The sequence below is a fragment of the Nycticebus coucang genome, chromosome 17, assembly GCF_027406575.1.
Source record: "Nycticebus coucang isolate mNycCou1 chromosome 17, mNycCou1.pri, whole genome shotgun sequence".
Classification (NCBI taxonomy): domain Eukaryota; kingdom Metazoa; phylum Chordata; class Mammalia; order Primates; family Lorisidae; genus Nycticebus; species Nycticebus coucang.
In genome coordinates, this window is record NC_069796.1 from 76,523,675 (window position 1) to 76,547,963 (window position 24,289).

Below are 24,289 nucleotides of genomic sequence, written 5' to 3' on the forward strand. Positions count from 1 at the left end.
GCAAGTTATTGGGATCCCAAATTAATTTCAATTCAGCCTTGCCTCAGGCTCTGTCTCATGCCCACGGCATGTGTTTCAGAATGTCTAAACAAGGTCCCTGTGGTATAAGAAAGTTAAGTTCAGGGCATCCACGACCCCAGCCTCCAGCAGGGCTGCCTCCCTTGGATGTCAGGAAAATGTCAGCCCTTGACATTTTAAGATGGCTGGCTGGGACCCATCTGTCTGAATGTTATGGATGTGTTTTGGGGCAAATTCAGGAGGAAGTTCTGTCCACTTAGCCTCACTGTGTATCACAGAAGCGCTCCCATTGGATTTAGCTTCGGGACCAAGTGTGTATCTGCAAGCACCATGAGATGAGCCTTCTTTCCCTTTTTGCCTTGGCTGCCAGGTGTACCTGCCAGATTTTCTGTCACATAAAAGTGCCTTGCTCATTTGGGACAGTGCAGCATGAGCACAGGTTTTGAAGCCTGAGAAATTCAGACATGTAGCTCCTCTGCTCCCTGCTGTGTCACCTCAAGCAAGTGACTTCATAACTCTGAGCCTGTTTCCTCCTCTGTAAAAAGAGAGCTGAGAACTCTCTGAGCTCCACCTCCTTCTGCCTGTGCAAACTTGGCAGCTCCTTTCTGTCTCTGAGCTTGACTTTCCTCTCCTGCAAAATGGGAATTGTGTTAATGACCATGCTGCCAGAATGTGATGAGGATCACTCAGAGGGCACAGCCTGGTGCCCACTATGTAGTTGGCAGTTTGTAACCAGCAACTGAAAAATATTGCTTTTGCAGGTGAAGACCTGCTGGGTTTGGAAATCTAAGGTTTTGTATGCAGGTTTTGCAGAAAAGCACAGCCTTCCTGTGGCAATTTTTTTAAACTGAGCTTTGTGGTTTGACTTCAGCCTGGATACTCAGCTCTTGAGTTGTGGGGAGGAGGCTCACCAAACATCCTAGAGGACAGAATCATTTCAGCCAGGTGTCCACAGTGGGCATAGCCCCTCCCCCAGCTCAATGTGTGCTCTTTTTACAAGGTGCACCTGACTGCCTGCTCCTGCTGGGGCATGCCCCTGGGGTTCAATGCCAGGAATCCTGGTGGGACACTCCCACTACCTGGAGGCTCTGCTGACACTGCACAAATAAGAGAGGCAGCCCCACCCATGGGCCCCTGCAACCCATGTGCGGGTACTGGTGCAAAAGAAGGTGCCAGAGTCCATGCAATTCTGGATATGGTTGGTGGGGATGTTTGTGGGATATGTGTGTGAGAGGAAGTAAAGTCCAGGAGTGGCTATGACTAGAGGCTGCTGCCCAGGTCCAAGACAGCTGGCACCCCATGCCCTGTCCCTCAGGCCTTGTGGACCTTTGGGTTCACATCTCAACCTCTCTTAGCAGCTAAAGAGCCTTAAGCAAGTAAATGCACCTCTCTGAGACTCAGTGGCCTTGTTCAAAGAACAGGGATGACAGAACCTATCTCCTTTGGTGTAGCATGACTGAGATCTTTGGGGAGGGAGAGAGTCAGATTCCATATCTGTGAGAATAGAGCCTCCATGCAGCAGGTGCTCAGGGCCCTTCCCTTCCTGCTGCCAGCCACAGTGTCTGGGCCCAGGCCCCTAATAAATGCAGACAGAAATTCCACCCCATGCCAGATGGCCCTGCTTGGGAGCTAGTGGAAAGGGGTGAGATTGGGAGAGGCAACAAAAATAGGGATCCACATCCCAGGAGGTCAGCTTGGCATGCATGCAACAAAGACAGGGGTGCATCTCTGCAGTTCTTCCAGAGCCAGAAGATGCAAGACCAATAATTTCCTCCTGAGGTCTCACGTGGCCTGCAGGGCTCAGTGGATTATTGGACTGGGAGGTTTAGTTTAAGAGCCACATGATCCAGGAAGCCCCTCCACAACAACCTTCCCAGGGAGCCACACGATTTCTGTTTGCACACCTCCTGCGACAGGAATCTCCTCCTCCCCCAATGCCACCTGCACCATCTTTGTGGAGCAGCTTTGTCTTTCTCGAGTGTGGTACTCAGAGCCAAAGTGACTTCTGGAATGGTGTAATCAACAAGCAGCAGAGCAGTAAGCCCCTCCTTTGTCCTAAAGTCTATATTTCTGTTAATGCATCCCTATTTTCTGTTTGTTTCTTTCTCCCCCAACACATCACTATGGATCATATCAGGGTCTAGTCTACCACCAACTCAAACTCGTTCCTTGAGAACTCTTTCCTTCCTCTTCCTTCTTCCCTCTCTCTCTTCTCCCCTTCTTCCTTTCCTCCTTCATTCCCTCTTTCCTGTTTTTATTTTATTTATTTATTTATTGCAGTTTTGGCCACGGCCGGGCTTGAACCCACCACCCCCAGTATATGGGGCTGGACCCTTACTCCTTGAGCCACAGGCGCTGCTCCCTCTTTCCTGTTTTTCTCCCAGCCCAGGCAAAGCATCTCTGCAGTTAATTTATTCAAACATGTATTAAGTACGTGTGTTCTGGGCACTGGGGTTTCATATATGAACACAGCCTGAAATCTGCTTACTGGAGCTTCCCATCTGGCAGTGGAGAAGAGAGAAAAGTAACAGCTACAACACCCACCCAGGGACAGAACAAAGTGCAGAGGGACCTCAGAGAGTGAGCAGCTACCGTAGATGCCCCAATTTAAGGCAATCTGAAGTAAGGTTAAGGGCAATCCCTGCTCTCCACAGGACAGAAGATGCACAATGAAGTTGAAAAATATAAACTTTAAGGGGTGAAGATGAGCTAGACATCGACCCATAAGATTTATTTTAAGTATATACATTGGGCATGGACTAGCAAGCCTCAATGCCCACTGAGTGTGACCCAGGTGTTTGCACAGGCGAGGTGCTCAGAAAATACCTGTGGGGTGAATGAATGAAAAATGCCTGTTATTGCCTCTGCCAGAAACATTCTCCCCAACCTACGGCTCATCAACCTAAGGCTGATTGTTTCTGGTTGAGATGGAACTTATATGCCGCCACCCACTCTTCCTAAGCCCCTCCAAACAACGTCACCCATCACTATCTTATTTTCTTCCTGACTTTGATCCCTAGTTGTGTGATCTTTTTTTTGGCTGGGGCTGGGTTTGAACCCACCACCTCCAGCATATGGGGCTGGTGCCCTACTTCTTTGAGCCACAGGTGCCACCCTAGTTGTGTGATCTTAATTGCTTGCTGTTTCTGTCTCCATCACTAGCATGACATCTCCATGAGAGCGGGAACTTGTCTGTATCAACGGGGCCCAGGGCAGTGCCTGGCACACAGGTTGTGCTTAATTCATATTTTAATGAACGAGGGAGTGAATTAATGAACTTGGGTTCCCTCCTCCCGATATTAGGACATCACCTAGGTTTCTCCTACTCATGTGGCCCTGGAGGGTAAAAAAAGATCCCACCCCCACTGCAGGGACCCTTTACACTGTACCGTGTGCCCTCTGCCATTCCCACCCCAACACTCCTCAACGAGCTCCGCCGGGTGGGACTTGGCCGGCCAGGGTCCAGCGCCTGGAAGAGGGCCTGGCACACAGTAGGCCTTCTCGGGTGTCGGAACAAATGAGCGAAAGGTCATCAAGCTGCGGAGCCCGGCACCCCGAGGGCACCCGGCTGCGCTGCGCGCGCGGGAGCTGCGAGGGCGGGAGGTTCTGCTGTGCCTCTCCCGCCACCCGGTGCAAACTTTCAAAAGATGCGGCGGCCGCGGCCCCGCCCCTGCACGGTTGGAGGCGGTGGGAGGCGGGGGCAGAGCCGGCGGGCCCGAACCGGTAGCTCCGCCTCCTCCAGCAGACGCCGCCACCTCTCTCCCGGCGCCCGCCCCAGCTGCCGCCCGCCCGCTAGTCTGTGCAGTGGCTATGCCCCGGAGGCTCGACCCCAGCCCTGGTCCCCGGCCCGCCGCCTAATTAGCCTACGCGCGCCCAGAGCGCGCCGCCGCCAACGCCGCGCCAGGCGCAGAGATGGGCAACACGGTGCACAGGACCCTGCCAGGTACGCCGGGGAACCCTGCCCGGGAGGCGGGCGCTGGGCTTCTCCTCTCCTCCAAGGGACCCGCCGGGTGACTCTGTGAGCCACCCCACACCCCGTGAAGCCCTCGGTGCACAGAGGGCTAGAGCCTCGGATGCCTCCTGGATCTCTGCTCTGCGCGCGCCCGGTGCCTGGGCTTTGCGCTCCGGGAGGGCGGGTACCGCGTCCTGGTTACCTTGGGGACCCCCGTCCTGATTCTCCTGGCTTTGACCAGATGCGCAAAAGGGCGCTGGGGTGATGCCGCGCGCCCCCTCGCCTTTGTCTCTGCCCGAGGGCGCTGATGACTGAATCCAGGGCGATCCAAGGGGTGACTGGAGCTAGGCTCACTCGGGCTTCCGACGGCCACTGGCCGCCCGTGGTGCCGAAACTGCAGCTGCCGAGAGTCGGGGGTGCTGGCAGGAGTACCCCAGTTTCCAGCCTTCTTGCACCCCCGCGGCACATGCTTCCTTGCCTTGGCCGCGATCCCACGCGCACCCGGGCTGCGCCCCCCTCTGGTGTCCGTTCAACCGGGGGCTCTTTACCCCATATGGAGCCGCTGCTGCAGAGTGCATCGCCCCCTAGTTAAAACCACCTTTCCAAGACTAGAGAAAGGGGATCCGGAGGGTGGGAGGAGGCCTTCCCGAAAGAATACCTGGTAATTGTGGGAGCATAGCAGCGCGCGCGCGCACTAGCGCGCACGCAGGCTCACTGCCCAGCTCTTCGCTTACCCCAGCTCGGTATGCAAAGGAGCTTCGCGATGAAGATGTGTAACCCAATTTTACGAATGAAGAAATTGAGGCTCAGAGAAGGGGAAATGACTCACCCAAGGTCACACAGCTGGTAATGGGGAAATCTGGATGGGGTCTCGCGTCTGCCTGTCCGCCCTCCCCTCACTCCCCCAAATCTTTAGAAGTATTTTGGCTTTAAGGCTGGGCCTTTCTAGCATCCTTAGCGCCAAAGGTGAGAAGGGTGTGTGTGTGTCTAAAGCACAAAGTCTCAGTTTTGTGGGAAAGCAAGTCAGCTGTGGGCAGATTTAGTGTGAGGCCTTAGAAGAGGGACATATCACCCCATCTCTGCTCTAACACTTTCACATAGCTTTTCTGTCTAGGCATTATATGTGCTTATTGAAAAATAATTGTTTCTTTACCTGGAGAAGGCTGAAATGGATGGTGCTGAGCCCCAGATTCTTAAGCCAGCTTATGGAAGGAGGAGCCAACTCCTACTTTCTAACCCTCTGGGCCACTTTAGAGCAGCTGCACTCAAACCTTCAAATTCTCAGAGAGATAAAGTCACCAACAAAGATTCAAGAGTCACCAACTAGTCAGTGGCAGAGGTGGGATTAGAACCCAAGTCTGCTTGCTGAAGGGTAGACTCTACCTCCTGTGGACATGGCTATTACCCAGATGGAAGAGACCCTCCCCACCAGTCAGGAGGTAACCAAAGATGTTGGCAAATATGGCAGCATTTTCCTAGCCATAAAGATATTGGGCTGAGACCCCTTTGTTCGATTTCTTAATTAAGAAATGTTTGTGCTGTTTTAGAAAAAAAAAAAAAAAAAAGCCATTCTGCCACCTGTGGGTCAGCCTTGGGATGGATAAAGGGACAGACACACACCAGGCAGGCTAAATATAGCTAGAGATTTATATAGTCTCCATTCCTTTCAGCCCTCGCTCTGTGGACTGGGCCGCCCTAAGCAGGAAGCCTGGGGTTAAGGTTGGTTCCCGCTGCAGTGACTAAGTATGGGAAATTCAAACTCTCCTCTGGAGCTTAAAGCTCGCATTCAGTTTGAAGACAGGCACAGAACTGGAATTCTGGAGCCACATCAGGTGGCAGGTGCCAAGAATATGAAGAGCTTGTTTTGTGACTTGCCTGTGATCAGTTCTTGCACACACTGTGCCACTGTTTACACTTTTGTGCCCAGTGTCAGTGTCTATCTTTTGAAATCCACCTCAGTTGTCACCCCTTCCAGGAAGCCTTCCCTGACCATCCACAGTTTCATCCTTTGCTCTGCTACTTGGATACCTCCTTAATAAGTCCCTGCTGTTCATCTACCACATTGCATTGTCTTTGCCCATCTCCATGCCTCTCCTCAGGGTCCCCTGAGGACAGAACTCATGCCTCAATCATCTTGTATCCCTGATTGCCCATCCCAGAGCCTGGTGCCTGGCAGGAGCTCAAAAGCCGGTGGTGGAGCTCAAATGTTGCCTGAATCTTAGACTGAATGAACACTTGGCACAGTCTTGCCCTGTAGAATCCTTGTGCTTTCGCTCTCAGGAAAAGGACACATGCGTGGGGTTTGTTCTGGGCGACTTGAAATAGAGAGCTGGCATTTGCCGAGCACCTGGATGCTATGCCAGGCTTCCTGCATATGTGGCTTCACTTACATGCCAGCCATGCTTCTCCTTTAAGCTCCTGCACTTGCTGATCCCTCTGTCTGGAACATTCTTCCCCCGACCGCCCTGTGGCTCCCTGCAGCCTCCTTCGGGTCTCTGTTCCAGTGTGGGTCCTGCCACTGCCCTGGGCCCAGCCCTTCCGTCTTGACCCTGCTCTATGTTTCTCCTTAGCAGGGATGACTGCCTGACACCCTGTGTGTACAGTCAGCTGGTGCTTGTCTGTCTCCTCAAGTAGGTTTTGTCTGTTTCTTTCACTGCTATATATTCAGCACCTACAGCAGTGGCTAGTTCATAGTAAATGTTCAGTAAATACATGTTGGATGAATGAATGACTTGGATTCTCCCAACAACCCTGCAACTATCCCCCTTTTACACATGAGAAACCAAGAATCAGAGGTAAAGTGGCTTAACCCACCCCACCCAGCTCATCCACTTGGGAGAACCAGGATTATTTAACTCCAAAGTCCTGCATTCTTCCTCTGACATGCAGTATCCTCCTAACCTATGATTCAGATAACATTTATGGGGTGCCCATTGTGCACATGGCATGTCACACTACACAATAAGGAAATGCCATTCTTTATGATGAGTTACCAGGAAGACCCATAGCAGCTCTGGAAAAGTACATCAGTACATTCAGATGAATGCCCTTTGGACAGAGTGTGAGGGGGTCAGCATAGGACCTCAAACCTGCTACTGTGTGCTCTACCTGTTCTCTTTCCAGTTGCAAATCAATCTTGCAAAGTAAAGTGCCCTTCTCCTCCATTGTACAGATGAGGAGACCGAGGCACAGAGAGGCTAAGACACCTGGCACACAGGCAGCGGCAAAGCTGGACTTAGAAGACAGGTCTGATTCCCACACGGTGCTCCTCTCTAATTCCATTTCCCTGAATCTGGTTTTGTAAGGGGGAAAAAAGTGTGAACAGGTGGGAGAAGGGAAGGGCAACATTCTGGGATGAGGGTGAGGGGAGAGACTCTTCCCTTCCTCTCTCAACAGCACATTCCAATCCCTCTCCATGCCTGTGGGGCTCCCCCTTAGTTCTAGTTGGAGAAGAGGCTAAATTCAAACTGCATGTTGGGTTTAATCATTAAGTTGGGCCATGTTTGACCAGGCCAATGGCTTTTTAGAGTTAGCTCAATAAACGCGCGCTTTGCAGTGAGGAAAACCTGTTGACCCTGTTCTGTGTCAAGCCCTGGGCCAGGGGTTTTCCCCACAGAATCCATTCTAAATCCTCATTAACAACCCTTTAGAAGGGCTTTATTTCTTCCCATTTGACAGGGCAGCAAATGGAGGCTCAGCCAGGTAAAAGACAAAGGTGCACATAGTTAGTCTTCCTAACCTGGCTGGGCAGTCTGCAAATGCCATGTCCGGATGAAGAAGCACCTGTGCCTACCCCAGACTCTCAGCCACCTTCCCCTCGGAGCCCCTTTTCTGTTTGACCTGAGGAAGGAGCACTGAGAGTGCAGGGGCTGCGGGGTTCCGCTTTGCCATTCCCTGTCTTCCTGTCTGAGCTATGGCTGATGATGCTCCCTGGATCTGGACTTTCTCAGCTCTTGGGAGGACAGTGACCTTTGTCACTCTCCTTCCAGCTGTACACATGGCTGACAAGTGATATTCCCCTTTCCTCCTACTTCACCTAGTCCTGATTTAAGTTGAGCTGGGCCTTCTTTCTTTGCCTGTCTTGCCCCATCTGCTTCCCTTCCACCAGGTTGCTAAGGATCACTTTCAGAGCCTGTACAGAGACTCTCCTCTAATGGTCCTGAAACCTCTGTGGCTGTCAGCACAGGAGCCTGACTAGCCCAGGCTCCTTGGTGGCAGCCTGCAGCGATGCTGGATCAGGAGTGGTAGGAACAGAGTGGTCTCATTCATCAGTGGAAGTGAAAAGGGCACCTTTCCAGCGTATAGGAACAGTGGAGAAGTTACTCGAGGTGAATTTGGAGCCAGAAGGAACTACGGCCTTCCTCTGTTTTAAACCTCTCCCTGTCACCACCTGACCTCCCTTCTCTCTGTCTCTCTCCCCTGGCTGTGGGACCAAGGGGAGGCTTCCTGGAGAAGGTGACATCTAAAGGGAAATCCCATTGACATACAGGTGGAGATTCAGATCTGAGAGAGTGATTTTCAACCAGTGTGCTGTGAAAATTTTTAAAAACCATTAATTAAATTATTTATTTATTTATTATCGAGATAGTCTCTCTTTGTTGCCCTCAGTAGAGTGCTGTGGCATCACAGCTCACAGCAACCTCAAACTCTTGAGCTCAAGCAATTCTCTTGCCTTAGCCTCCTGAGTAGCTGGGACTACAGGCACCTGCCACAATGCCTGACTATTTTTTTGTTTGTTTTTAGCAAGCCTGGGTTGGATTCGAACTCACCAGCCCTGGTGCATGTGGCTGGCACCCTACCCACTGAGCTACAGGCCCCATAAATTATTTTCAAGAGAAAATAAATTATTTTCAAGAGAAATTCAAAGCAAAGTGTATTCAAGTGTATTCTTTTTTTACCTTTTTTTTTTTTTTTTTGGACCAACATAATTTAAGTGTGCTATGGAAGTTTAACTATAGGTTCAAGTGTGTCATGAGATAAAAAAGGTTGAGAAAAACTTAAGAGTCCGGCTGCCTGGATTCAAACCTCAGCTCAACCAGTTCCCACTGGCATGACCTATTCGTGCCTCAGTGTCCTTACATGAACAGAGAGGCTAGGGATAGCTCCTTCACACTTGGCAGTGGTGGGGGGAGAAGGAGAGCATTTAGCACTTTCCCCAGAATGGAGGCTGTTGAGGATATGGTTGCTGCCATGGGAAGAGGCCTCAGGCCAGCCCTAGAGCCCCTGTACCAGGCAGGCTGAGTGACAGGTGCCCTTCACTCCTTTCCTTGAAAGCCCTGCCCTTAGTGACCACAAGCCTTGAATCAAGGGGCTGGATTGAGAGAGACCCCTTTCAATGTGCATTGACAGCAATTTCCAGGAGTTCCTTGGGCTCTTTCCTGGACACCCGATTTCTAATGAGAAGAATCTGCCTAGCAGGTTGCATTTATAGTTTTCATGAGTTCACCAAACCTCCAGGCCAGGCTCTGTGCTGGGCTGGGAAACAGCTTGAGTTTAGGGACCAGGTACTCAAATTCTAGCAGGAAAGATCAACAAGAACACAGCATTTACAGTAAGTGGTTAGAGCTCCGAGAAGGAGGCAAGGAGGGCTTCCTGGAGGAGGTGTGCTCTGTCTCACTGAGATCAGCAAAAAGAGACATATGCTAGGAGAAAGGAATTGGAAAGGCTGTTCAAGGCCAAGGGCCCCATGTACCCAAAGGACGGACATGTGGGGAGCTGCAGAGTTTGTGGAGTGGGGGAGTCCCAGTGCAAGTAGGGATGGCATGTGGGATTACAGTGATGGGAAAGAGCTCATGGCAGAGGCTGGGGCTGGGAGGTTCTTGGAGGCCAAGCTGCAGTCAGGAGACTTGAATTTCTCAGCTGCCACACTCCCCACCGGGATAATGCACCGTGTTTGCCAGCAGGGGCGTAGCATTTTTTGCTGGGCTGGACCGCAAGACCGCTCAGAACAGGCTGTTTAATCTTCCCCATGGAGAAGAGTCGCCTCTGCCCCTCTTTTGGACTAAAGAGCTTTCTGTACTTATGCTGCTCTCTGAGGGCTTAAAATAGAAGCTCAGAAGCCAGGTGTGTGGTTAGAGCCTAAAGCAGAGAGGGAAGAGAGAAGACAGACACCAGATCTCAGCCTCGCAGGTAGCAAACGCTCCCCTGACAGCAGTGCTGGGTGGTCAGAGCTTGGGCACACTCACCCCACGTCAGGCCCTTTGTCTGTTTCATCACACTGAGACCACCAGGACCAGGCTCCCAGAGGTCATCTCCTCATGTTACAGAGGAAGAAACTGAGGCTCAGAGGGGGATGAGACCTGCCTCGGTCAGGCGGCTGGGAAGTGGCAGCTGGGCTTGGGATCCCAGGCATGTGGGGCATCTTGGGGCTCCTCTGGCTCACTTGCTGCGGCCTCCATCCTCATCCTGAGCTCCTGAGCCTCTACCCTTCTTGCTGGTCACTCCCTTTGCCCTCCAAAGATGAGTTACTTCTACCAAGAGCAGCCAAAATGAAGCTGCTTCTGGAAGACGTCCATCCTGTATCCCCAGCCCACCTTACCCCAGGCCTGTGGACTCTGTAGCTAAAACAGTGGATGTGGCCTCTGGGAATTTTGTCCTAGAGAAGAGATGAACTTGAGCTCTGTACCCCTTCCTCCTGTCAGACTGGGTCTCAGGTGTCTGCCTGGTAAAAGCTGGCCCATGCTCTGCTGCTGACAGACGGCACAGTGCTCAAGACAACTCCCCTGAGCCTGCTGCTCACTTCTTCCCACCAGAGCCCCAGTCAGTCAGCAAGGGTCAGGGCCAGGGTGAGAGCTTCGTCATCCTGGACGGCATCTGTCCTGCAGGTGAGGAGCAGCCTGTGCCCACGCTAGGCCATTGGTGTCAGCGTTGGTAACCACACAGGCTGGAGTCCTTCATTCCTCCGGCCACCCTTTATTAGCCAGACTTGACCTCTCTAAGTCTCAGGTCCTTCTTCTACAGAGGGAGATAATGATGTTACCTCTCAGGAATGCAAAGTGTCTGCAGATACTAAGTGCTCACACACAGCACCTGTTATGACTATGCATTCACTGGGTGAAGGAGCCCCTGCTCCAGGCTGAGCCCAGGATCTGAAGCTCCCAAGGGAGGCAGACATAAAAGAATAATAATAACCATTAACTTGTATCACACAGCCCATCTGCACTCAGACGCTGTCTGAGCAGGCATATGCATTTAAACTCTCAGGACAGAGCCTTCTGAGATACCTACTATTCATGTTGTGTAACTGTTGAGAGAAAGGAAGCAGAGAGGGAAAATAACTTGCCCAGGGCATACAGCTCCAGCGGACATGATTCTGGCTAGAGGGAAGGAATGTCAGTGAGGATGAAAACTGCAGGGTCAGGGTGGGGGGGTTAGGGGGGAGTGTTTCCCATTTGCACTAGAAGCTTTTATTGTATTTAACAAAAGTCAGTGAGCATTTAGAAATACTGGAAGGTTAATTTTCAGTTCTTTGGTGGTGTATCTCACACCCCACATCTGGGCAGGCAGGGCAGGGGCACTCTCAGACAGCCTACTGGTCCACCATTGGGGACCCCCCCACCAGGCGCTACTCCTCAAAATCTGATATGCAGCTCTTCAGCCCTTGCCATAGCAGATCAGGGGAGAGCTGATGTCCTGAAGGCTCTCTGGACAGCAAAGTGAAGGCCATGTCATCCCCAAGGGAGCAAAGAATCCCCAGCAACCTAGCCTGGGGACTGTTGGGGCCTGAGAGCTGCCTGCAGACCTTGTGGGACAGAGCACTGTGGAGTGAATGCAGATGTGACCAATGTGTAGATATGACATGAGGCAGTCAGAGGAAGGACTTCCTAAGTGTGAGAGCTGTCTGGAAGTAGAAAGCAGGGATGGAGGCCTGTTACTGGTGTTAAGCCCAGCTCTGGGCTGCCCAGTATCCTGGTAACAAGAATGATAGAAGGCATGAGGGTTGGCTGGGCCTGCTGTCCAAGGATGGCTGTCCCTAGCCCTGCTTAGAAACACCTGCCACTGAGTCTGAAAAAGTGCTGAGGCTGGGACTTGATGTGGATATTGCAGAGGCATCAAGAGTACCTAAAGGATCCTGGATGAATTATCTGTAAGGTGCCTTTGACTCCAGGGTCTTCCAGGGAATGTGTTCCAGCACCTGTCTGCTGGACTCCTGCAGAGCCCTTCACACCTTTCATTTGAACTGTCCTCCTACTTCTGAAAGGTGGGGGATTGTTTGCCCCATTGTACAGGACAGTGAAGCTGCCTGCCTCAGCCTCGGTCTCTTCCCTCACTCTGACCTCTCAACTTCAGCGCATTTTCAGACTCAGTAGCAGGTGTTTTTGAGCACGGCTTGGGACAGCCATCATGGACGGCAGGCCCAGCCTACTCTCACGTCTTATTTCATTCTTTTTACCAGGGCTTGGGGCAGCTCACAGCTGGTCTCTTGCCTCACCTCTGAACAGTGGAGGAAAGTTCTTTAATGAGTAAGCCATTTGGGGAAATGGGTGCGGCAGAGCTGTCTCAGTCATTATTGGTACTTGGCAGAATGCCCACAGCTATTTAAAACCATATTTTGTTTATATCCTCAACATCATGCATTGTTTATATCACAATGATATCCCTTGGGCACGTGTTTTATTTCATTTTGCTGCCGGGATGATGGATTTATGAGAGGAGTGGGCACACATCTACCAGTGTCTCCATAGCTGGGTCTGCTTATGGTAATCCACTCCAGACAAGCAGATCTTCATTTCCCAGAAGGGCTTCCCTTCCCTCAAGGTTGGGGGCAGGAGAAGGCAGAGTGGAGTTTCCATGTCTACAGGGTATGGCACAGAACTTCATCTCGACAGGCTGGTCACCCAGGGGCTCTGTTCCCAGGACCAGAGAGTGCTGGGAATTGCACATCCCACTTCCCTGACCAGAGCCTTGCACAGAGTCACAGAACAATTACAGATTGGGTCTTGGGCTGGAATCTCAAGAGGGGAAGTGGAAAGAGGATTGATGTTGTAGGCAGATCCGAGTTTGAATCTCAGCTCCACCACCTCTAAGCTGTATGACCCTGGGCGAGTCACTTTCCCTCTCTGCCCAGACATTTCCTCATCTTTAGGATGAGGATGAGGATGGTCCCTCCCCCCCTCATGGATTTTAATGAGGAATGCATAGGAGACTCTATGTGAAGTCTCAAGCCCATCGGAAGGTGGGAACTCCATAAGTGACCATTGCCTTTCTTCCTTGGAGGCAAGGAATATGTGCTCCCAAAATTATTCTGTGCAATGAACCCATTTTAAATAGTCCTGCTGTGTCACACCTCTCAAGTCCCTGTGATAGATTACTAAAGTAGCTGTAGGTTGGCTAGGGAAGCAACTCTGCACGATGGCCAACAGCATGTGTGGTCTTTGGATTCGGATCTGAGTTGATTCTTGACTTTGCTATTTACCTGCATCATGATCTTGGGCCAGTCTTTACCCCTTCTCTGGGCTTAATGTCCTCATCTGTAAAATAGGCTCACAGGGTGATAGAAAAGCCCCAGTGAGCCCAGGACTGTCGGATCACCAGAGCTTAGGGTATGAAGGATGGGGGTTCTTAGTGGGGCTCACTTTACCTCTTGGGTAGGCATCCACAGGCATCACCCCCCTGCTCTCTTCAGGCATTTGGCAGAAGCTCAGCATAATGAATGATGGGGGAGAAAAGAGAAAGCTGCGTCTTCAGAGAGGGATGGTGGGGGGAAGAGATACACACGGGAGTCACTTCTTGGGGGACCTCAGAGCCAAACGTGGCAGGAAAGGAAATATTAGTAGGCCCTCGGGGTGCCAGGCACTGTGCTCTGTTCCTTCTCTGCAAGGTGTGACTTCTAAACTTTGCCCAAAGCAGCCCTAGCCATCTCCCTCCCAGCCTCGCAGAGCCTGCCTCCTCACTGGCAGCTGGTAGCAGTAACCTCCTCCAGCACTGTTAGGAGGCCCACTGGAGGTCTCCTGGGTGGAGGGCATCTCCCCTGGGAGGCCTGCTCACCTATCGACCCCCACCCCCAATTCTTTCTCAGACCTCCAGGATGCAGCACTGCCCCCCTTCCACTCCCACCTCCCGCTGTAATCAGTCACTGCTTCCTTTTTTAGATGCTTTGCTTATTGTTCATCCCAAGTTCCAAGTTCCGCCAAACTGTGTGGCTTTTGAGCTGCTCAAAACAAGCTGATTGATGACATCTACCACCACCCCTTCCCCGCCCCCAGCCACAGCTTCCTCCCTGAGGCCAAGCCAGGGCATGGCTCACCCTCTGTGCTGGAAGGTGGCTCAAGCTACTTGTACGTAGTCTAGCTTTCCCTCCGGGTCAGGACGGGCCAGCAAGCGTTTTGCCCAGCTGTTGCACTTGCAAAGAACATTTCCTCCACCCCAGGAGCCAGAAGAGCCTTGCTCAATGGACTCTTTGGGCCAGTGGACCTATTGTTTCAAAAAGTTTCCACTCTTTGGAGCCCTGTGGGTGTTCACCTGGGGCTGAGACTGGGAGCAGCCAGGCTTCTGGTGGGGGGAGAGTGGTTGTCCTCAAGGCAGGGAGGAGGAGCAGCAGGCATGACAGACAGCCTGCTCATCAGCGGGCAGCTGCCAGGGGCTGCAGGAGAAGAAGCAGGCACAGGGGTGGGACTGTGTTGGCCGTTGGAAGAGACTTTCAAATCCTGGACTGTGTTTCTCACTCCTGCTATGCTGGGCCGTTTTGATAGGGAAGAAAGAAAGGCCCCGGATTTGAATCTCATTCTTCAGAGAGACAGATCATGGGGGTTTATTCCCTTCTCCAAACCTTCAGCTGTCCCCAGAGTCTTCTTGAGGACTTCAGCCTCCTCTGCATGGCCCTTAAGCCATGTGATACAGCCCCCAGACCCCTCTCCACCCCTCCCCTCACTCTTCTGCCCTGCACTACCCAATACATTCAGCTTCTTCTCACCTGTAGGCCTTTGCCGGTGCTGTTCCCTCTGCCTGAAACACTCTTCCCCTTCTTTACCACCCTGCCAGCCCTCCTTCCACAGTCAGCAGAGTGGCTCCCTGCAAACCTGTCCCCGTTGGCCTTGACCCTCACGCCAGCTGCTCTGCGCAGTTGTGGGTATCTCAGCTCGAGGTGGCAGGGACTGTGTGTGCCCCTGTAGTCAGCACAGGGCCTAACACAGACATTGCAGAGGCAATGTCAGATGAAGAGGGAAAGGATGTACTGGAGAAGGAATGAGGGTACATCCTCCCACCCCTCGCTGCAGTGAGCCCCTAACCTGGGAGTCAGCATGTTGGAAGTTGGAGTTTTCTGGGTCCCATTATCAAGAAGAGACCTCAGTCAAGGGGCCCAGCCAGGGCTGGAGCCAGCATGGAAATCCCAGCTCTGGCTGAGCATGCTTCAAGGGGGGTGTCGGGATGACCTCACCCCCTGGGAACTCTCACATCAGAGCCCACTCAAGCTAAGAGGGCTGCCACTTAGGCCTGGATGGAGGGGGCTTTTCTCTCTCCAAGCAGCATCCTGTGACCTCCAGCCTCCCTCTGGGGTGTCCTTGCAGCTGTTGAAGGGTTTTGTTTGCAAAGCAAAGTTGGAGGGAAGCAGGGTGGCGGTTTCCTGCTCTGGCTGGCCCTTTTCCACCCTGGGTGCCGGCTGACCAGACCTCTGAAACAGAAAACAAAGTCCCAGTAAGCTGGCTTCTGTCTCCTGGACGCCTGTCACTGCCCCATTTGGCAGAGGTGAGGAGGGTTGGTTATTGTTTTTCTAGCCCATTTTTAAACCCACCAATGGAAAAGTTTCTCTCTGTAGCCAAAGGAGACCAATATCCTTGTCCCTCTTGGTGTGCGGGAAGCCTTGCCACAAAGCAGCCTTGCCTTTTCCTCTCTCTAAAGCAATCCACACACACACACACACACACACACACACACACACACACACACCACGTTGCTTCCTACTGCCAACAGTGCTGCCTTGCATTTTGGACTTGGGCAAATGTCACTTGAACCAGAGATTTCTCACTCAAGATCCACACTCCAGGAATGGATGCTGTAAGGGTCTAGGAAGACCTTGAAGTTGAGCATCAAATTTTGTGCATGGGGTGTGTGTTTCTGGGGAGAAAGACTGCTGTAGCTTTTATTGCTCTTGACAAGGTCCATGACCCCCACCCCAGTCCAAAGGTTACAGCAGCTGTCTTGAAGAACGGGTGGGGTAGGAGAAAGAACCTGAGCCTGAAAATAAAGATGGCAAAACCCACTCTGCAGGGTTGTCCTGAAGATTCAACCCAAGAAATAAAGGCCATGTGCCCAGCACATAGTAGGGGCTCAGTAACACGCCAGTGAAATCAGTTGTTCAACAGAGGGGCAGAAGAGACCATTCTTGCAGTTGGCAGTCCCCTTTCCTGCTGGAGAGGAATCTGCTGAAAACTTCAGCCAGCACGCCATCTGCTGAGTGCCGCATGCGGGAAGCCAGCCTTTCGGGGGCCAGAGCAGTGTAGCTGCTGCTTCCCACCACCCCCCGGGCAGTTTCTGCCATTTCCTTGGACTCCTTTTAGATCAAAGGAAGGGCCAGGCTGGGGAGATGAGTGAGGATCATTCAGGGGGTGGCACAGAGTACATTTGGGACATTGCTGGGGTGGCTTAAAAATAGACCTCTGTCCTTGGACACCAAGGGGAAGCAACCCCAGAGTTTACAAGAGGTCTTTCCTGGCCAAGGTCATGAGCCCTCCAAGGGAGAAACACTTCAGAATGTATTGCTCCAGCTTCCACTGGTAGGTGTCTCTGACCCAGAGACAAACCTTTCCTAGGCAAAGGAACTAAAGGAAGTGGTTGAAGAAAGAGACCAGTGGTTGAAGAAATGAGCACCTGCTGTGTGCCACATACCGTGTCTGACAAGTTGCCTTGTGTCATGGTCATAGACGTCTTGCCGAGTGAGATGACTTTTACTAGTTTTCTAGGTCTGGTAGGGGAAGTGGGAACAGAGAAGTTAAGCATAGATCCTAGGATCACACAGCCAATAAATGACAAAACCAGAATTCAAACCCAAGTCAGTCTGACACCAAGCCTGTGCTCTTTTTAACCACCTATCAAATCGTGATTTTTAAATAAAAAGCATGACGTGATCTCAAAACCATCTTTTTAACCATTTATCATAGTCTTCTTTGCTTTTTGGGAACTAAAACAGGATGGACGGAAGGACTGGGTCATAGACACCCTGATGTAGGAGACCCCAGATGGAGATGAGGGGCTCCCTGCCATGGTCGAACTTGATGTTCCCCATGGGGAAGGGGATGCCTATGTCTTGAACACCTATGTTCTGGGATATCTGCTGAGATCTTGCTGTGCTCTCATCGCCCACCAGCAGCCTGAAACGGAGTCTAAGGTTATGTACCATTTGGGTATACCTTTGAGAGGTACAGTGACTTGTTCAGAGGCCCTCAGACAAATCAGTAGCAAAGCATAGTCTTTCAACCAGAGTCCGAGAAATAAAGCAGGGTGCCTCCCAGAAAGGGAGCCGTCCAGAAAGATCTGCCCCAGGCTGGGCAGTGGCAACACCGATTTAGCCAGAGCAGAAGTCCTTCCTCACTAAACATCTACAGCCACCCCTCACCCACCACCACCCCCAAAGTCTCTGGCCATACATTTAGAGTTGGGGTGTTGTCTTCTCTTTCATGATGTGGTCGGGGCCTTTTCCAGGAAGAAGGTTTGTTTGCTTGTTTGTTTTGTTTCTTTAACTGTGATGGGGTGTCTGTTAGAATCTGGTCCTGATGCCACCAGCTGAGTGAGGGCTTCTGTGGTGGCAGATTCAGCCATGATCAGCAGGAAAACATGGGGGACATTTTGGCCCTTGATGGAATGTTCTGTAGCCATGAAATAAGCCCAGTGATGGCACAGGAGCGACGTGGGGAAATGCTTTTTATGTAATGTGGAGTTAGAGAAGAACAGGCAGGATGAAAAACCGGGTGTGCACTCTGATTGCAAGAGAGTTAGAAAAACTACTCAGGGCTGCCCAGTACTTCGCACTGCTTAGGGAAGAAAGTTAAAGGAAAGGGCGCTGGTTTGGGCTCAGACGGCCAGGTTCACAGCTCAGCAGCTGCGGGAAGTGTCTTTGCTGCCTGGAGCCTTGTTTTCCTCATGGAAAATGGAGACCAATCCTGCAGGTGAAGATTTGTTTTGAGAATGAGCTGCAATCACTTATCAAAAAATATTGGAAAACACCTGGCACAGGGTGCGATACGTAGTGAGGACACCCCCAGCGGTTCTCATCTGAGATCAGGACTGGAACTACGGAAAATGCAGCTTTCCCAAAAGGCAAAGTGGGGAGATAAAGCCGGGGATGGATTTTTCTCCTCTTTCCCAAACTTTCTATACTGTGGCCATTGTTTATATTGCGGCAATTCAAATGATTAAGTTCAGGGTTTCCTTGAACATCTGTCAACTAGGAATTCCTGCAAGGCCCTTTGAGCCCACCTCCACAATTTTCTGTTCTTTGTAGAAACCACTTTCCCTGAACCGAGCTAAAAGCAGATGTTGGTGTACAATTTGGAGATTGCTTATTGTTCTTTTATTTTAAGCATCTTCAATTTGTGTAAATAACAGATCCTCTTAGAAACTTTTTCACTCTGGTTTTCTTTATCTTACATCAGGGCTCTGGCCCCTAAGGAAGGGAAAAATGAGTGTTTATCCCTCATTCCCTGAAGGAAGTCAAATCATATAATCAAGATTAAACAAATATGTAAACTTAGCTGGTTACTTGGCTGCATTTTATCCTAACATATAGTTGGTTTTCCCCTTATAGTAACAAGGCAGTATTTCTCCCCACTCCAACATTCATTTAAATCGCCAGACCCCTCTCAAAGAACATCTGCTCAAGATTCCCAAGCCATTTTGCAAAGAAACTCTCTGATGGGGAGATACGGTTGGAAAACACAACATTGATGGGGAGGGAAGATAGAAATAATTAAATAAGGTTGGCCTATAGATGCTGGTGCTCAGGAGGGCTTTTGATCTGTGGTCATATTTAATGTTTCCTGGAGAATTTGCCAGCTGGAGGGACCTTGGCCTATTGCGCACTGGCAGAAGCCGTAGCCAGAAGTCAAGTGCTTCGTACAAGGCCACAGTGTGCATGGAGAACACAGGCTTCTGCTGTCCCCAGCTGCCTCTGCTGATGGTTTATACTTGGATGGAGTTCCCCCCATATCCCCCTCCACCACCAATTTGGGATTTGTCCTTTGAACTAGCTCTCCAGCCAGCCCTTCCTTTATCCTTGTGGTTCCAGAGATGGCCTCTGGTCTCTGTCCACCCTCCTTGCTGTCTTGGAGCCCCCTCCCTAACAGTTCTGCCCATGGCGTGCTTTGCTGGAGCCCTAAGGTAGCTCCCTCCTGCCTACACTGTGCCCTCTAAGCCTCTTGGATTGGCATTCATGGCCTTCCCATCTGATTCCTTGGACTTTGCAGCAACCTCACCCCTCACCCCTGTAAGACAGTGGCTGCCCAACTTCACACACCTCCTACTACACTTGCTGTATTACTTTACCCTCTCCACAGATTCCAGCCTCCCCTTGCCTCTGCCCCAGGCATTCCCCTCTCCACCCTCTCCTCCCTCCAGACCTGGCTCAGTGGGCATCACCACTATCCAGCCCCTGGCTGAGTCTGGGGCTTCCTGGAGGCCCCCAGTGCTGTTGCCTGAGGTGCTATTTATCATGCCTATTGTCACTGGGTACTCAGCTGTGTGTCCATCCTAGAGAGGGTCAGATCTCCATGAGGGTAGGATGGGATGATGTCATTGGCCGAAAGGATGAGTGACTAAGTGAGCAGTGGGGCGAACATTTTGCCTGTTGGCCTCCTGTGCCAGTCCAGCGCCTGGCAGGCCTGCTGAGAGGTTTAGGGAGGCAAGGGGGCTACTCCTCTTATAGTAACAAGGCAGTATCTCCTACATCAGGGGTCTATGGCCCATAGACCATCTATCCATCCTGTGTTAACTCCTAAGAGGCGTAGAGACTATGACAAAGCGCTTAAATAGACAGATCTCGGGATTACAAAACCTGGTTTCAATTCCAGCACTGTCCTTAGGTAAACCAGCTGTGTGACTTTGGCCAAGCAACTTGACCTCTCTGAAACTCCATTTCTCCATCCGTGATGGGATAGATAACAGTAGTCTCTGCCTCATAAGGATAATATGAGAATTAAGTGAGGAAATGCCTGGCAAACACCCAGCCCAGAGTAAGTGTCTGAATGCCTGATGAGTCTATCCATCAGGAAATTTTTTGTTGCAAGTATCAGAAACCCAGCTCAACCTGGTTAAAAGCAAAAGAGGGGCTGGGTACAGTGGCAGATGCCTGTAATCCTAGCACGTTGGGAAATTAAGGCAGGGAGCTTGCTTGAGGCCAGGAATTCAGGACCAGCCTGAGCAAGAACAAGACCCTGTCTCTATAAGAAAAGAAAAAATTAGCCAGGAGTGGTGGCTACTATTTGTAGTTCCAGCCACTCAGGAGGTTGAGACAGGAGTTTGAGGTTGCAGTGAGCTATGATGATGCCACTGCACTCTAGCTAGGGCTACAGAGAAAGACCCTGTCTCAAAAATAAATAGGCGCTTCTATCTGAGAAGGCTGCAGTCATCTGATTGGCCAGGCCTGGGTCACACTCCAAGGAAAACTGGGATGTAATAACCAGAAAAAGAGGAATGGATGCTGACCAGGTAGAAGCAGCTGGTACCCATATGACAGTGGTGGGGGGGTCCTCTGTCATGGCTCAAAGTCCAGAGAGGTCATGCTTAACTGGCCTCCCTAGCGCCTTACGCTTCTTGGGCCAAAGTGACCTATGACATCCCACCTCCCTGCATCAGGGATGGCTTGGCCAGAGAGCCCAAGAAAGGGGTTCCCGCCCTGACTTTGACTGACCTTGAGCTTGGGAAGGCCCCTCTCCTTCTGTCCTCCCATCTGTAAAATTGGCATATAGGAAGTTATGATCTCTGAGGCCTGTTCCACCTCTGACTATAATACAGGCAGCAGCTGGCATTTCTCAAGTGCCTAGTGTGTGTAAGGACTTTGCTGGGCACAGGAGAACCAAGACGGAGATGCCCCTGCCTTCCAGGACCTACCTGTGTTATCTCCCTGCCCTTAACACTGATTTGCTTCCCTTTCATGTGCCTGGTATATAGAGCCGACGTGTCTTTAAAATTTGTTTCATCTACTTTCTGTAAAAAATGAATTAAAGCCTCCAAATCTCTACTACCTTCAACTCATATCCAGAATCTGACCCCTTCTCGCCATCTTTTACTGGTACTCGCATCTGATCCACCATTGTCTCTAACCCGGAATAATACAGTCCAGCTTCCTTGCCCACCTGTCCTCAACATTCCCCTCCATATACAATGGCCTGAGCAGTCCTACCACCTTTCTGCTGTAAACTTTCAATAAGGGCTCAGTCCATTCAGAGTAAAATGGTTAAAGAAAAAATAACTACTATAGGGAACCCCCCCAAAACTTCTTTCCTTCCACACCCCACGTGCTAACACCATCCTGGCTACACAGGCTCCTTGTCATTTCTCGACCACACCAGCACATTTGCACCTCAGGGCCTTTGCACTTGCTGTACCCTCTGCCTGGAATGATTTTCCCCCACGTGTCCCCATGGAAATCCTAAGATAGCCACTCTCTCTGCATTGGTCTCAGTAACGCATCCTACCAGGTGGAGTCTATCTTACATGTTGTCGACTTGGCGCACTGGAATGTCAGCTCCATCAGAGTGGGAAGAATCTTGATGGTTGCTGTATTCCCAGTGCCTAGCATGGTGCCTGGCACATGGGTGCTCAATATTTATTAAATGAATGAATCACTGACGTCCCTAAGTGCTTTTTTCTAATATGGGAATTTGGCTTTTTGTATTCCCTGTATTTTTGTCTTCTGTGGGTCAGTGGCTTTTGTTGGGAGGGAGGCCTCCCTGCCTGCCTTGGAGACTGGGGCTTCCTTCTCCTTGGGCTGGAGAGGGAAGCCATGGCTTGTCTGCCTCCTCATTGCCTCTCCCTCTTCATTTTTCCTGCCCTCGTTCCCACCAGCCTTAGTGTTAATTGAACTCCCCACCACCACCCACTGATGTGCCCAGAGCACAGGGCATCCTGTGGCTGAGTGTGGGAGGAGCGGTCCCTCTTCCCTGGGGTCACCATTTTTCTCATTGTGGGCCTCAGACTGCCTGCAATTTGTAAGAATTCCCCATGAAAATTGTACTCAGCTACTGTTGTGAATTAATAGCAGGGACTCCTGCAGTAATCACCCACCCTACTCCCTCCCAGGATGTCACAGCCTCCCAAGAACTGCCCCTGGGGGGTGAGAGGGAGAAAAGCAGGGCTGAGATAAACACTCCCACTCATTGGATTAGCTAGGTTTATGACCAGTAGCCAGATCCTTTGAAAGACCACCCAAGGATTCCCCAGGTCCTTCAGAGTAGAATTTTCTTAGAAACGAACCCTCAAAAGTGTAAATTCTAGAAAACACAACCTTTCTATAAGGAGTGAGGAATGCCTTCATTTTCTGTGGGTCACAGCATCCTGGCTTAGATTTGCTTTGGAACCTCAGTAATACCATGAGTGGCCTGTTACACATAGACTTTGTGCCAGATATTATTATTCTAGGGACTTCATCCACTCAATCATTTAGCAGCTGTGTGAGTTAAGTAATGTCCCCATGTTACAGGCAAGAAACTAAGTTGGAGATACTAAGTTAGGGATTCAGGTGGCCTTGGGGATCCCAAAAGAATGCTGTTTCTATTGTCTTACCTGCCTTGCTTTTGAACAAAACTTACAGAGAAATAAGCTGCCAAAGACTTTCAGTATACCCCCCGCCCCCCAACAAAGGCAACAGGGACACTACAGCCCAGAGGTGGCCTCGGGAGGGCCTTCTAGATTTGGCAGTATTTGACGAAGAGGGAGAAGTCATTTGAACCCTGCTGGCTATCAAGACAAGTTCATTGGTGTTGCCCTGTCTGACATTGAAACACTTGTAGTGTTTACCTACCCACCTGATATACACCCTGCCTTGGTTTGCTCATCTGTGAAATGGGTATAGTGACTTTGCTGTGACAAAGAGATTTGGGCTGGAGTTCCCAGGCGCCTAACTGTCTTGCCTATCTCTTCCTACAGACCCGAGTCCTCCCGCGCGCCTCCTGGCCACCCGGCCATGCTGTGGTCCTGGCCCAGAGCGGCGCCAAGTCCTCGGCGAGGCGCTGCGCTTCCACACACAGGCCAAGGGCAAGAACGTGCGGCTGGATGGACACTCCCGCCGGGCCACGCGGCGCAACAGCTTCTGCAATGGCGTCACGTTCACACAGCGGCCCATCCGGCTGTACGAGCAGGTGCGGCTGCGCCTGGTGGCCGTGCGCCCTGGCTGGAGTGGTGCGCTACGCTTTGGCTTCACCACTCACGACCCGTCGCTCATGAGTGCTCAGGACATCCCCAAGTATGCCTGCCCGGATCTGGTCACGCGGCCTGGCTACTGGGCCAAGGCGCTGCCAGAGAACCTGGCACTGCGCGACACCGTGTTGGCCTACTGGGCAGATCGCCATGGCCGCGTCTTCTACACCGTCAATGACGGCGAACCAGTGCTCTTCCACTGTGGTGTGGCCGTGGGCGGCCCACTCTGGGCGCTCATCGATGTCTATGGCATCACCGACGAGGTGCAGCTCCTTGGTAGGTGGCGGCCCTACTCGGGACCAGGCAAAGGTGCCCCATACACGCTGTGTTTTCTTTAGTATTCACAACCAGTGGGCCTGCTTTGGCAGACTTTGTGCTAAGCGCTTTCCACATCTTAGCTCATTTATTTATCACAACCCACCAGCCACCCCAGTTTACAGATGAGAAAACTGAGGCATGGAGAGCTTAAATGGTTTGGGTTACAAAGCCAGGATTTGGAACCCACAGGGGTTGAACCCATGCTCTGGCCCAGATTCATTTCTCTTCAATTCCTTGTTTATTTGCTGTTACTCATTAACTCTTGTTGAACTCACTAGCAGCAGCATTTATTCACTTGTTCAGGCCTTCACTCCATTTGTTCATTTACTCAGTATTCAAGCCTGATCACAAGCATCGTGAGGACCTGCACTGTGCAGGCAGTGAGCAAGTCAGATGGACCCAAGCCCACCTGAGGTGTGTGGCTCATGCCTATAATCCCAGCACTATGGGAGGCCAAGGTGGGAGGATCATGGCCTGAGGCCAGGAGTTTGAGGCTGCAGTGAGCTATGATTGTACCACTGCACTCCAGCCTGGACAGCAGAGCAAGATCCTGTCTCAAAAAACCCTCAAAAAATAGCCCAGGCCTCAGGGTTCAGGAAGGCAGATGAGTGTGAGCCAATCCTTACAGAGGAGCCAGCCACTAATACTTGATCC

At 51.3% G+C, this 24,289-nt stretch overlaps 1 protein-coding gene across 1 annotated transcript in view; it reads left to right on the forward strand.

Annotated features, from left to right (window-relative positions):
• Positions 1-3,773: 3,773 nt before the first annotated feature.
• The window catches only part of NEURL1B (neuralized E3 ubiquitin protein ligase 1B), a 39,856-nt gene continuing 19,340 nt past the window's right edge, over positions 3,774-24,289 (forward strand). The window contains exons 1-2 of the mRNA XM_053567134.1: positions 3,774-3,961; positions 23,048-23,593. Coding sequence (XP_053423109.1) covers positions 3,931-3,961; positions 23,048-23,593 — 577 coding nt within the window. The 5' untranslated portion in view covers positions 3,774-3,930. The remainder of the gene's footprint in view (positions 3,962-23,047; positions 23,594-24,289) is intronic.